General features: G+C 39.7%; 1 protein-coding gene across 7 annotated transcripts in view; it reads left to right on the plus strand.

Annotated features, from left to right (window-relative positions):
* LOC136420672 (dual specificity calcium/calmodulin-dependent 3',5'-cyclic nucleotide phosphodiesterase 1A-like) overlaps window positions 1-12,067 on the plus strand; it is a 62,551-nt gene extending 50,484 nt beyond the window's left edge. For 5 of the 7 annotated variants that reach the window (XM_066407736.1, XM_066407737.1, XM_066407738.1 and 2 more), the window contains 12 exons: window positions 683-865; window positions 1,549-1,612; window positions 2,885-3,001; window positions 3,579-3,719; window positions 4,228-4,328; window positions 4,804-4,929; window positions 5,283-5,384; window positions 6,523-6,643; window positions 7,389-7,470; window positions 7,895-8,146; window positions 9,247-9,351; window positions 10,167-12,067. In XM_066407736.1, the coding sequence (XP_066263833.1) occupies window positions 683-865; window positions 1,549-1,612; window positions 2,885-3,001; window positions 3,579-3,719; window positions 4,228-4,328; window positions 4,804-4,929; window positions 5,283-5,384; window positions 6,523-6,643; window positions 7,389-7,470; window positions 7,895-8,146; window positions 9,247-9,351; window positions 10,167-10,408 (1,636 nt within the window). In that variant the 3' untranslated portion in view covers window positions 10,409-12,067. The remainder of the gene's footprint in view (window positions 1-682; window positions 866-1,548; window positions 1,613-2,884; window positions 3,002-3,578; window positions 3,720-4,227; window positions 4,329-4,803; window positions 4,930-5,282; window positions 5,385-6,522; window positions 6,644-7,388; window positions 7,471-7,894; window positions 8,147-9,246; window positions 9,352-10,166) is intronic. The other 2 variants (XM_066407733.1, XM_066407735.1) reach the window with 1 other exon arrangement.
* The last annotated feature ends 491 nt before the right edge of the window (window positions 12,068-12,558 follow it).

Below are 12,558 nucleotides of genomic sequence, written 5' to 3' on the forward strand. Positions count from 1 at the left end.
CATGGGCCTCCCCTAAACTAGACAATGGGAATTCTCACAAAATTATACATAATCGAAACTAAGCAAAATTAAGTTATCGAAAGAACAAATTGAAATTGTACCATAAATCCCAATGAAACAAATGGAAAAAAGGAACTACAAAATAAATTGAGTTGTAAACATAATAAGTAAGATTACGCTATATGATAAGTGTGATTACACCATACTGTTATCATTGGCAGTCTCAGTCAAACGCCACCACCACGCAGAAACATAACGAAATGGAGGATTCAAGGAGGACAAAATGTGGAACAAGCCTTGGTCAGGTCTGGTGCGTGTAAACACACCAGGTATAACGTATTTTTTGTTATATCAGTACCGTGATTATTACAGTTTTCTATGTTTCCATATGTGGTACTGATTTGGCTCTAATGAACATATTACCATGCATGTGGTATCTTGAGCCCTGGGGCGGCAATGACATAAACCGACACGGTTTGATCAACATTGGCATCAGACAATAGTTTGGAGATTATTGTTTTTCCTGGTGGGCCTGTTTCAACAAACACATGAAACAGAGCTATCAGTAAAACGATTTTCCATCAGGCAAGGTTTTGGAAACCCTAAGATTTTTTCCCAGTCCATACGACTGATGAAAACAACATCGCCCCTCCGTTAACTGTTGATTCCACCTTTCTGACAGAAGATTTATAGACGAGGACGATGAGCTTAGCGAGGTCGAGCCGGATGCTGTGCCCATGGAGGTTCGGGACTGGCTGGCCTCAACCTTCACTCGGAGCGCCAGCGTCACCAAGAGCGGCGAGAAAGAGAAGAAAACTTTCCGCAGCATCGTGCAGGCCGTGCGCGCTGCCAACCTGGTGGACAGGTAGTGACTGTCACCATGCATGACGACGTCATTGATGACGACGTCATAGAGAACGACCATCACAAAGTGCTGACGTCACCGCATATTTTTTTCTCGTGACGTCTTCATTTTGGGAGGGTGTAGAGCATGAAATGTAGTCTGTTTTGCATGAAGGAAATATACCAAGTGAATGACATTGAAGGTACCAAGTTCTACCTCAAGCACTGCATGATCTCGCTACGGTAGAAAGTTTGAAATACGTCATTCAAGAAACGTCATATCCTGTTGAATCGTGCGTGCTGTGACGTCATTGAAAAAATTTGCATGCGTATGAAACTAGATGTATGCCATGGTGACATCGCAACCACACCCGGTTCTGAGGTAGCCGTTGGCACCTAGCTGTTTGTTGTTTCTATGAACATGAACTATTCTACGTATCCCCTCGCGCAAGTGTACGTCCGTCGGTCTGTGCTTGTATTGTCACACTTGCTGCTATATCGTGACGTAGTTCAAAGTCTTCATGTGTGCATGTCTGTGACCCTATTGCATAATGGCGTATCAACATGAACATGTGTATAACTGAGCATGACACTTTGCTTTCCGAAACTGCCTTTTTGCTTTTAAAGCAAACGTTCTGTGCTTGTGTATAAAGGCACCCGACATGACTGCTGACCCCCTAGCGGAAACTTGAACTTAATTTTCAGGTTATACCGCAGGATGTCGACCTCAGCTGTGACGTACCCACCCACAGTCATGAAGCTATTCAAGGTTGTGTACCAGCTGCATTTATTAAACTTAGAACAAAGTTCAAACAAGTTTTAACTGTGATTTCCAACACAAAAATTGGACTCACCCAAATTTTCGACTGTACAACGCCAGTCATTATCAAGGTGCAATCCACCGCTGGGATGACGTCACGTTATGCCAGTAAACTAGTGTTGTATACTAGAAGTCGAAAATTTGGGTAAGTCCAATTTTTGTGTTGGAAATTACAGTTAAGACTTGTTACAGACTGATTTCTACCAACACAGATGAACTTTCAAGCTTAGAACAAAGTTAAACTTCATGAAGGTTATACATCCAGGTAAACAATTTATAAAGACAATTCAAACTCTACAACTGGATAGAATTCAGAGATTTACGAGTTAGTGACTTTGACAACCGGGGTTCCCTGATTTGTCCCGTCGACGTTGTGCCCTTGTGAAAGGCACTTTATACGACTTTCCCCACTTTACTCAGGTGAAAATGAGTACCCAGCTTCGGTTAGGAAGGTCCCTCTGATAGGACGTTAAATGGAGGTCCCGTGTTTGAGGAGAGCCACACCCCAAGCACGTTAAAGACGCCAACACACTTATCGAAAAGGGGTAGGGGCTCTTACCGGTGTGTGTGGATCATATAGATCTGTCCGGATATTGTACTGTTCAGTACAAACCTGGTGTGTTACGCCTTGATGCGGTTTACCGGGTATGCAATACAAAAAAAAAAAAAAAAAAAAAAGAACCAGTTCTTCCAGTTAGATGTGCTAGTATCGATTAGTTCTGCCAGTTCATTCTAGTGACGCTGAAGAAGAGTGATGGGGGTCACTCGAAAGGTCCGGAAGTAAATCTTCTCCACTTATAGAGTTTGAATTGTCTCTATATAAAGTTGAACTTTCTTCCAACACAAAGTAATGCAGGCTGTATGAGAGTTACTATCTTTGGCCTTTTTCAGGATTGCTGAAATATTCTGAACAAGTGACCGTATGGACATGCGGCTTTCGTAATGGGTTTAAGGGACATAGTAATCACAGTCGCCTTTGCCATTGTAGAAGACGTAACGAGCTGTCAAAGCACGATAAATTAAAATGGATGTCATCCTAAAATCCTTATAATTTTCCATTCTACGTATACATACACTGGTCACGCAACTAATAAAGTTGACGACATTGTCTTCTATTATTTTTACACTTAAAATACAATATCAGTATTTTTTGAACAGACAGTTTGCTCGCTTATCCGGCCATTATCTTTACATGCCTTAATATTTTTTGTTATATTGCAGCAATTGGACGACTGGTCTTTCGACGTATTTGCCCTGAACGAGGCTACGAACGGCCAAGCGCTGCGTTACGTCACGTATGAGATCATGATGCGATACGACCTGCTCGCGAAGTTCAAGGTACCCTCTTTAAATGCATTTTATTTCAGTACACGAAATTTTAGCTTTACGCACACGTAAACCATTTTTAAAGCAACCGTAAAGCTTTTACTGTCATGTGAATAAGGCATCTTTGCGCACGCTTTAAGGCAGGCCATGTCGTGCGACCAAAACGTTGATCAGTGAGATTATGAAATATACTGGGATTACTAGAAGGTCTGGGGGTCATTGCGGGCTCGCCCAAAAAGGCAAAAAAACTTTGAGATATCTGTCAATTGATTATTTTTAGACTCGACAGTCTCATAACAGTCGTAAACTGTCGACGTATTGAGGTCACCTGCTGGCGCCGAATGGCAGCCACCCAGACCCTTGCGACAGTTCCACAAAGTGCACGTGTGGAGCAAATATGTACCTGTTCTGTATTATATCTGTATACGAAACTCCCCCCTACTTTGCCCCTCGCGGGGTTATCTGGGGGTACCCGTGATCATGATGATGATATGATTGTAAACCCTGCAACAATTCAGCACTGGCTGTCATTGCACGGGTAATTTCTGACCAATGAACTGACTTCTTAATGTTTTCCCATGTGACCAAGATCGGGGTGGGAACGCTCTTCAACTTTCTGGAGGCCCTGGAAGTCGGCTACAGCAAATACCAGAACCCCTACCACAACCTCGTGCACGGTGCTGACGTCACACAGACTATGCACAGTATTCTCTTTCAGACCGGACTGGTGGTAAGTTAGATATCATTTGCATATAATTATCCATCTATCTGTCTATATCTATCTATTGATTGGTCTATTCATTGTTTATTTGCACATAAAGGAACAAGGCATTTATCAAAGGTAGGGGAAAAGGGAAGACCAGAAACCTTTAAGGTTTTTCGAGGGTCTTCACCCCAAACTGCGATTATACGTATGGACATAACAATAACGAAGGGCCCCACTGTAAAGCAGTGTCAATCATTGAGTTAGGCTACACTGGGTAAACTTGACAGAATAAAAAAAAAAATTAAAAGAAACTTAATTTGCAACATACAATAAGAAAAAAATAGTTATAGATATACAAAAGAATGAAATGATGCAATCAAATGGCATTTATATATCATTTAAATGCTGCTTGTTGTTGAAAAATAATGTGGATTTCCTAATATCGTGTCACTTACACTCACAATTGTGTTATGATATTCTACAAACTCCTATGTCCAAAGCCATGCCAACCAAACCTGTGTATTTTCCACAGCAATGGCTGACAGACGTGGAAATCTTTGCCGTGGTGTTTTCAGCTGCAATTCATGACTTTGAACATACTGGAGAGACCAACAATTTCCACGTCATGTCTAGGTAAGTACACGTCATGGCTAGGTTTCACTGCCATGAAACTTATGGTGTTAAAACAATCATCTTCTGTCTCCATTACCATTACATGAAATTTCATTGACTTAAAATCTGTGTAATTAGGGTGGAATTTTGTATCACACAACAGACCTTGCAAAATAACTGAAAACCAAACCCATGGAGCTTATGGTGTTAAAACAACCAACATTGCATTGTCAATTTCCATTACCATCACATGCAAACGCATTTCTTTGACTTTAAGAATATGTGTGAGTACAGTGGAACTTTGTAATACACATCAGACCTTGTAAAACACCTGCAGACCAAACCCATAGTTTTAAGGCAACGTTTTGATTGACAGTTTTGTATAATGTAATGTTTGAAATGCAGGAGGGTGCTGCATTGGGTAGCCAAATGCTATCCAATACCGTTTCATACCTTTAGCAGTATCTATATATGTTTTATCATTCTTCCCTACCAGGACGGAAACTGCGTTGGTGTACAATGACAGAGCTGTGCAGGAAAATCACCACATAAGCGCCGCCTTTCGGCTCATGACAGATGACAACCTCAACATTGTGTACAACATGTCCAAGGAGGATTACAAGTAGGGACTGTTGTAGAATTGTGCACTCTTAACCTTTAGCACAATGAAGTAACCATTTTGCACCCAATTCCCTGTTGGCTACAGAGTTAGGTAGCAGGGAGAAGGTTAAGAACGAGTACAAGTAAAGGACTGGCATATGTTAACTTGCACACTGTATTTGTAACTTGTGCGAATTAGAAAAATGCAAAAAAAATGCAACTAATGACATAATATATTACAACAGCAAATGTGATGACCATATATTGTTGAAAGTTGTTGCTGAAAATGAAGCATTGCAATGGTGCCCACCCTTACCCGTTAAAGTAAACTTAAACACACTATATCATTTTAATGTGTTTTTTGTTTGTTTGCAGAGATTTCAGAACGCTAGTGATAGACATGGTTCTTGCCACAGACATGTCCTACCATTTTGCACAAGTCAAGCAGATGAAGAGCCTTCTATCTTGCCCAGATAAGTATGTGCATAGTAACATTCATTTATTGAATTGTCAGGCAGTTTAGTGACCTCATTCAATTCTGACGAATTGTTTTTCCGGGGGCCGGGGGGGGGGTGGTCTACAGTTTAATATGTTCAGTATGCACAAGGAAATAAATAACATTTGTAGCGAATTGTAACTCAGTAAAATCGTTCTTCCAAAATTGCAACACAGGATGTTGTAACACAAGTAACATCGGATGTATGATAAACAATACATGAAACAGTATCAAATAACCGTAGATTTGTTAACACCTTGCATACAGAACCAGTACTTTGGGGCTCAAAATATAGAACAAATATAACAAGAAACTGTTCATACTTACTTGTTACCTTACCCATAGATAGGACCGCAATATTCATTTTTAGTGACCCCTTCATCAACTGGCTGAAAACTTTCTTGACAACTCAGCCTCGCCTGTAACGTGACAAAACATTACATAACATGATCTCTAAGTATAATGACAAAGCAAAACGGCATTGGAGGCTTTAGCGTTCCGTTTTCGTTATAAAAAGACATGTAAAAGTTTGACCTACCGTCGAAAACAGACGACATTTTGACCATTGTGGAGCGAACGACAAATTACAAAAGACGACCTCCTATTGGCTGCAGAAGGACACATGGGTCCAATCACAGCAGGCGATACGGTGCGCCGTAATAACCCGGATGTCTTACTATGACCGCGACACAGAGGTCACGTAAACCTGATTACTCTAATAATGCTTGCGCAAGATGTTACGTAGGTCATGTCAATCCCGCATAAGAATAGGATTTGACGATAGATCAGGCTCAATCTTGGCAGTTTTGTCAATCTTTTTGACTCTAATACGATTTTCAGACAAAGGAATGACAAGAATAGCTTTTACAGACGTGCAAATGGTGATTAGATGTGCCATTTTCATGTGCTAGAAAGTGTGAATGCGCCCTGTCGATGTGTGTGACAACTGTAGCTCTATGAAAAGGGGCAGGCATGACAAACTTGATAACTCCGATAAACGCAACGGTTGTAGGTGAAACGAAGGCCCAAAGCAATTCGTCTTTGTTTGCGAAGAGCCTTGTTTTCGCAAGTCGTCGCTGTTGTACCATCATAAACGTTTTTTTTTACATCTTCTTACAGCATTGACAAGGCGAAAGCGTTATCACTGGTTTTGCACACGGCTGATATAAGTCACCCTGCAAAAGACTGGACCCTCCACGAGCACTGGACAGAACTTCTCATGGAGGAATTCTTCAGACAAGTAAGTTCTTCTTTCTCTTGCTTCGATTTGGAACAAGATTCCTCGTGATTGCTCCCCTGATGGGTACAACTATTCAAGTCAAAGGTGTCATTACAGGTTTGCGTAGCAAAACTTTTGTCGGATCCGTTGGCATGTGTGGTGGCCGCCATCTTGATTTTGTGACGTCGCAGGGTAGCCATACCATTTCATTGGGAGGGGTGTTTTGGGGGGGTCGCTACCGTTCTCTCTATTTTTAACAAATCGGCACACAACTATCACACATTCAACTCAAATAAAAAAAATTTAATACCAATTCATATTCATAAAAAGTCCCCATAATCGCTGAACTAACATAGCAAACCTGAAGTATATGTAGTACAAATACTTAACTCTAGTTATCTGTCATTACAATTCCGTTAGTGTAACCCAAATTTGAGTGGCTCTAATGAGCCTTGTTTTGTTGTGAGCTGAAGTAAATCAAAAAGAAAACAAAAGAGTATCTATTCTTCTCTCAATTTTCTTGCTGGTTTTCTCTGTATTCGTTGTCAGTTTCTGTTAGATTTATGTCGTAATGTACTTTTGAATCCAGTTTTCTTTTATTTTCATTTACTGTATTATTTAGATCATGGAATAAGACATTTAAGTATACATTTTGTCCGTCCATTATAAGTCGATAGGAACCTTGACAGAGTGTCATACTATATAGAAGTTGCATTGGATGTGGTCGCTATGTTGCAATTCATGTAGTTGTTTTCTTCTTATGTAGGGCGATAAAGAACAGGAGCTCGGTCTGCCGTTCTCGCCCCTTTGTGACAGAAAGACTACGATGGTGGCTTCATCACAAATCGGTCAGTATTTCAAACGTCCGTGAATAATCATCAGGTTGGACTTGTTGGAGAATCACTGGAAAACACTGGGTTTTTTAAAATCTACAACCAAGACATACAATAACAACCAGTGACCGTCTGTCACCCTCCCCAGGGCAATTCTGACTTGCAGTATTCCACACTGCAGCTTGGTGTCGCTGCTTACAATGCGGTCCCAAACGTATAGAATATCGTAATAAATGGGTCCCTAGCCTGAAGTGTGAAATAGTACCAGTTAGAATTGCCATGAGGAAGATGGCAGACAGTCCCTGAAACGTCGGCTCTGGTTGTATGTATTGTTTGTGAATAAAAAAAAGTATTTCAAACAGATATTGAGCGTCGAGGGTTGAAAGTTTCAACTTTAACCGTCTCATATTGAGCCGTATGATTTGCTTCTTTTATACAGGTTTCATCGACTTTATCGTCCAGCCTAGCTTTGAGATCATGAGCGACATGTTGGACAAGGTTGTAGCGCCTATCTCTCCTCGTGGCTCCTTAGCCAATCAGAGTAGCGCTACCATATCGGAGAAAGTAGAGGGGGAGGGGTCGCCACAAAATGGCGACCAGCCCGAAGAGCCATTCGAGTTCAAAGTTGACCGAGTGTGGGACAGGCACTTGACTGGGAATAAGGTCAAGTGGAAAGAACAGTCAACCAAAGGTGTGTATTCAAACTTTGACATACATTTCCTTGGACATTCAACAACTTGCCGATTTCCCTTATGTGGTCATGGGGTTATTGAATAACCCAAAGTGTGCCTTGATATAGTTCTATCTATATATTCATTCCGCTGATACGTAACTCGTTATTATCTCCATGAAAAAAGACTTTTTCATGGGGATATTGTTTTGAATGTGTTTGCGTGTTTGTATGTGTGTCACCGGAAGCTTTAAGTCAGCATAACTGAAGAACGTGTCAATGGATTGTATGTAGGTAGGTGTTAGGAGGACAAAGGTCAAGGTCGATTTTGGCCCCCCTGGTATGTGTCACTGGAAGAGCAATGGTGTAATTGTCAAAATCTTCTAAGGAGAATAACTGAAGAAAGAAGCAACAGATTTTCATGTTATTTTTATGTGAAATGAATGAATTTCTCCTCGAGTTTGATTTCAACTCTTTCTCGCCTTGCTATACTTGGAGTTGGTCAGTGTCACTGACGAAAAGTTGTGGATGCTACTTAAAACTCTTTCCAAAATTATATCCCGTTGCTTGAGTAACTGCTACTTGGCGTATCTTATCGCCTGGATGTCTAACCTTCATCAACTTGGAGTTGCTGAAAGTGTTTCGGCGTGAAAGGCCGGCAGCGCCTCCCAGTAACGTCTTTCCATCATCGTTATTCACTATCTGTGTGTCTGGTCGTGTGGCGCCATACCCAATAGTTGAGTGCATGTATATATGGTAGGTCGTAGCACCCTTCTGGGCGGCCTGTCCTTTATTGCTTTGGCGTGCGGCGGTACTTATATCAAGTGTAAAATTGGGTACGGTTACTGTGGGTCAGGCTCTTTTCTCGAAGGCGTATCACGACCATCTGCTTCTTTCTTTAAATAGTTGCCAGCAACTTTTTCCCCATTTAGCAAACCTTTTAAATTTTTGAGTCTTTTATTCTACAGGACATCTTGAGATTTTTTCAATTCTGACTATATCCAAACGAGCAATATCTGGGTATAATGATACAATAGGTGAAGTGAACGTACCCAGGTCACAGCTCATATCACAGAACGGAATTTCAAATCTGCTACATGAAACCCTTCTCTCTTCTACAGACCAAGCAGAAAAGGAAGCCAAGGAGAAAGCCGCTCAGAAGGAAAAAGATGATTCAGAGCAGCAAAAGCAAAGCACGCTGGACGACAAAGCCGAGGAAAAGAAAGGTGACAACCTTACCTGTTACTCCAAGAATAGTTATTCACGCAACTGGATAAAATTTTAAAAATTCTATCTAGATGTTTGAGTAACTATTTTTTGCGTATCTTATTACCTGGATGTCTAACCTTCATCAACGAACCCTGCCTGTTATATATAAATATAAACCCCTGAAATGAGATGTCTGAATGTAAGAATTGATCACCCACCGTTTAGAGATGTGATACACATAAAGCTCCATCATTGTACAAATTGGACTAAACGATTACACTTTGCCAAGTCGCTTGGGAGTAGATATTTGTATCTTTAAATGTTTTTTCATCTTTTATTCTTTTATTGCAACATTTAAATACAGGACATAATGACGACATACTCAATATTACAACTTATAACGTGTCGCCATCAACAGAGTACATTACAAAAGTACAAAATAAATAATACAAATACTTAAAATGAAAAACAAATGCGGACATGCAAAGCACAGGAACAACAAATTATCTAAAATAAACTACATGACAGTAATCTTGAAATGTAAGAAAATTGAAATCAATATACAGATAAAAATGTGGGCAGGTACTACAAGGCTGGTAGGATGGGGTTTTGCTACTCAAATCTTTTGGTTTCTTTTATGAATAGCTGGACGTACTGTAAGCGTTTGCCGTTGTTTGAATTCGCCGGGAATGTATATGTATCTAATAGTATATATAGCCGGTATAACCGCCATTCGGCGTAACACACCAGCTTCAGCAACTGGAAGGTGCAGCCTTTGAGCAATAAGTGAATTAAGGCATTATCATAAAGATTATTGAAATTAATGTTTCAGATCCTGAAAATCCACCAAAGATCACAGCTAACGGAACAGTGAGTCCCGGAGACGCTGTCGATCAGAAAGTCAAACCGTCGACCTCTCCGGAAAACAAGGAGCAAGCGTCGACAACAGAAGAGGCTGCCGGGAAGGCCTCTCCGGAACACGCCGAGAAAACATCGACGGAAGAAGAGAAGACCGGGAACATCGAGAGTATAACTGTGAAAAGCGTGACCAAACGGAAAGAATCCGGTGTCTGATCATGCCTTAGTATGGTTCGAATAGAATTCTGGTCTTATGGCTAACAGAAGAAAAACATCATAGGCGATAGAGAAAATAGAAAAATAAAAAGGACTGTTGAATACCGTATGTATGATAAGAGGCTTTGGATAAAGAACAATGTGAAATATCAGCATTTTCTAAAAAGGAGATAAAAGTTGTCGTGACATCTGTCGAAGATCCATTACCACCGAACAAAAATATTGCTTTGCGTGTATCAGCAATCAACATAAAAACTAGCACTAGAACTTCTTTGGACCATTTTCACAGAGAAACAGACGTAAACATATTAAAAATAAACGTGCTGAAATATTGCAGACAATCAAATCTGACGAAGGCCTAGTAGTTTATCAATGATAAAAAATGGAATCCGTGTATGTTTCTCAGATAACAAAAGAATCATTTACCTCTTTTATGTTGCAGTTTTCAGGAGTACTTAAGACAACGGAGATTACTTACATGTTGTGTATGTTCAATGACTGTACACTGCATAAGAATAAGATAGCGCTAGCAGTGACTCAGTACACTTTATTCACGTATCAATAATATCAAGAGGAGCGATTTGAATATGTGGTATACTGTACAGCTTTTAAATTGGTTATTTGCGGTATTTCACTTGATGTTATACTGTATACTTCGTTTGAAGCTATCCACACCAGTGTGAAATTTATGTGTGAACCAAGACAACAGCAAGATATAAGGATATTTTAGCATAGTTCCTGATGTAGTTGCCCAAGGTATGTTACTGAGCCATGAAAAAGAAAATCCAAAAATACCCTTTCTAAGCCACAGTTTTTATATCAAGCAGGCCCTGGCCATTAAAAGATGATAACGGGCTTATATAATGGATCTCATGGGTTAGTCGTCTAGTGCCCATGCATAAATAAATTTGTAAAAGAGGTGATGGTGTCGTGTTTTGTATAGAACTGATCCTATCTGAGTCCGCTGCAATACTTCCATGTATGATAGTATATATACATAGAGAAAGATTATGTATAATTGTATGACTGTTATCGTCTTAAAAGTATTTTGGAAAATGTGAAGAAGAGCTTCGCTGTAATTATGACGTGTATTTATAAGGCTGATATATTTGTTGCAAATATGATGTTGATTCTAAAAAGATAACATCCATTCCCCCGAAATGCCTAGCTAGTAACCTAGTCATTTCTCAAACGGATACAGATAGATATATTTCGAAAGCACAGTATGATATCATACATGTATGTATGTATGCACATAACTAAAATATGTCACGTAAAGCTACTAGATACATATATATATATATATATATACAAATAACAGAGTTATGGAGAAAGGTCATCTTGCTGTTGCATAAGCAGCGTTCCGATCAATATTAATATTGATGCTTGAAAACGATGCAGCTTTGCAGGATATGATATTATTCTTCAGACGTTATTTGTTCTTTATATTTCTGTCGCAGTCACCAGGCCTACATTGTTGCCTACCATTTATACGTTTATGTTTTAAGTTAATGTAATTAAACAATATGTAGACTAAAGGCGAGTTGTGTTGATATAGATATCTACCTACATGTTTCCAGTGTCAGGTTTAAAATAAACTTTTAGATACTCACTGTCATAACTGTTGTGGATATTGAATAAAATAATCAATGCGTTTAATCTGCTTCTTGATTTATTAACCAATCCTCTAACCTAGAAAAATGACGAAACTTCCTAGATGCCTAACAAAGGACTATTCAAAAGGACTGAACTGTGGATCCAACGCTATAAAGAAATAGAATTGGCTATTTATCCCATTTTTAGTTACAAAATTATTCTATTGCAAAAGTAAAAACTACTCGGATATGGGAGAACGATAGGCAAAAACTTTGTCACAAATTTCACCAGAATTTAGAAACCTTCTTATGGTGAAGAAAATGGTAATGCTACAATACTTTTTAACACTAAATAAATGGAATAAATCAGATTTAATAAAATGGCCAACTCCAGCCTTCGTCGTGGCAGCATGACTTCTATCACGTGACCTGATGGACAATGGATCAAATATGCCTGACAGCTTGTATCGGAGCTCCATTCTGTTTAACCTTTAGCATTCTGAAGTAACCGTTTGGCACCCAATTCCCTATCGGTTACAGAGTTAGGCGGCAGGA

The sequence above is a fragment of the Branchiostoma lanceolatum genome, chromosome 15, assembly GCF_035083965.1.
Source record: "Branchiostoma lanceolatum isolate klBraLanc5 chromosome 15, klBraLanc5.hap2, whole genome shotgun sequence".
Classification (NCBI taxonomy): domain Eukaryota; kingdom Metazoa; phylum Chordata; class Leptocardii; order Amphioxiformes; family Branchiostomatidae; genus Branchiostoma; species Branchiostoma lanceolatum.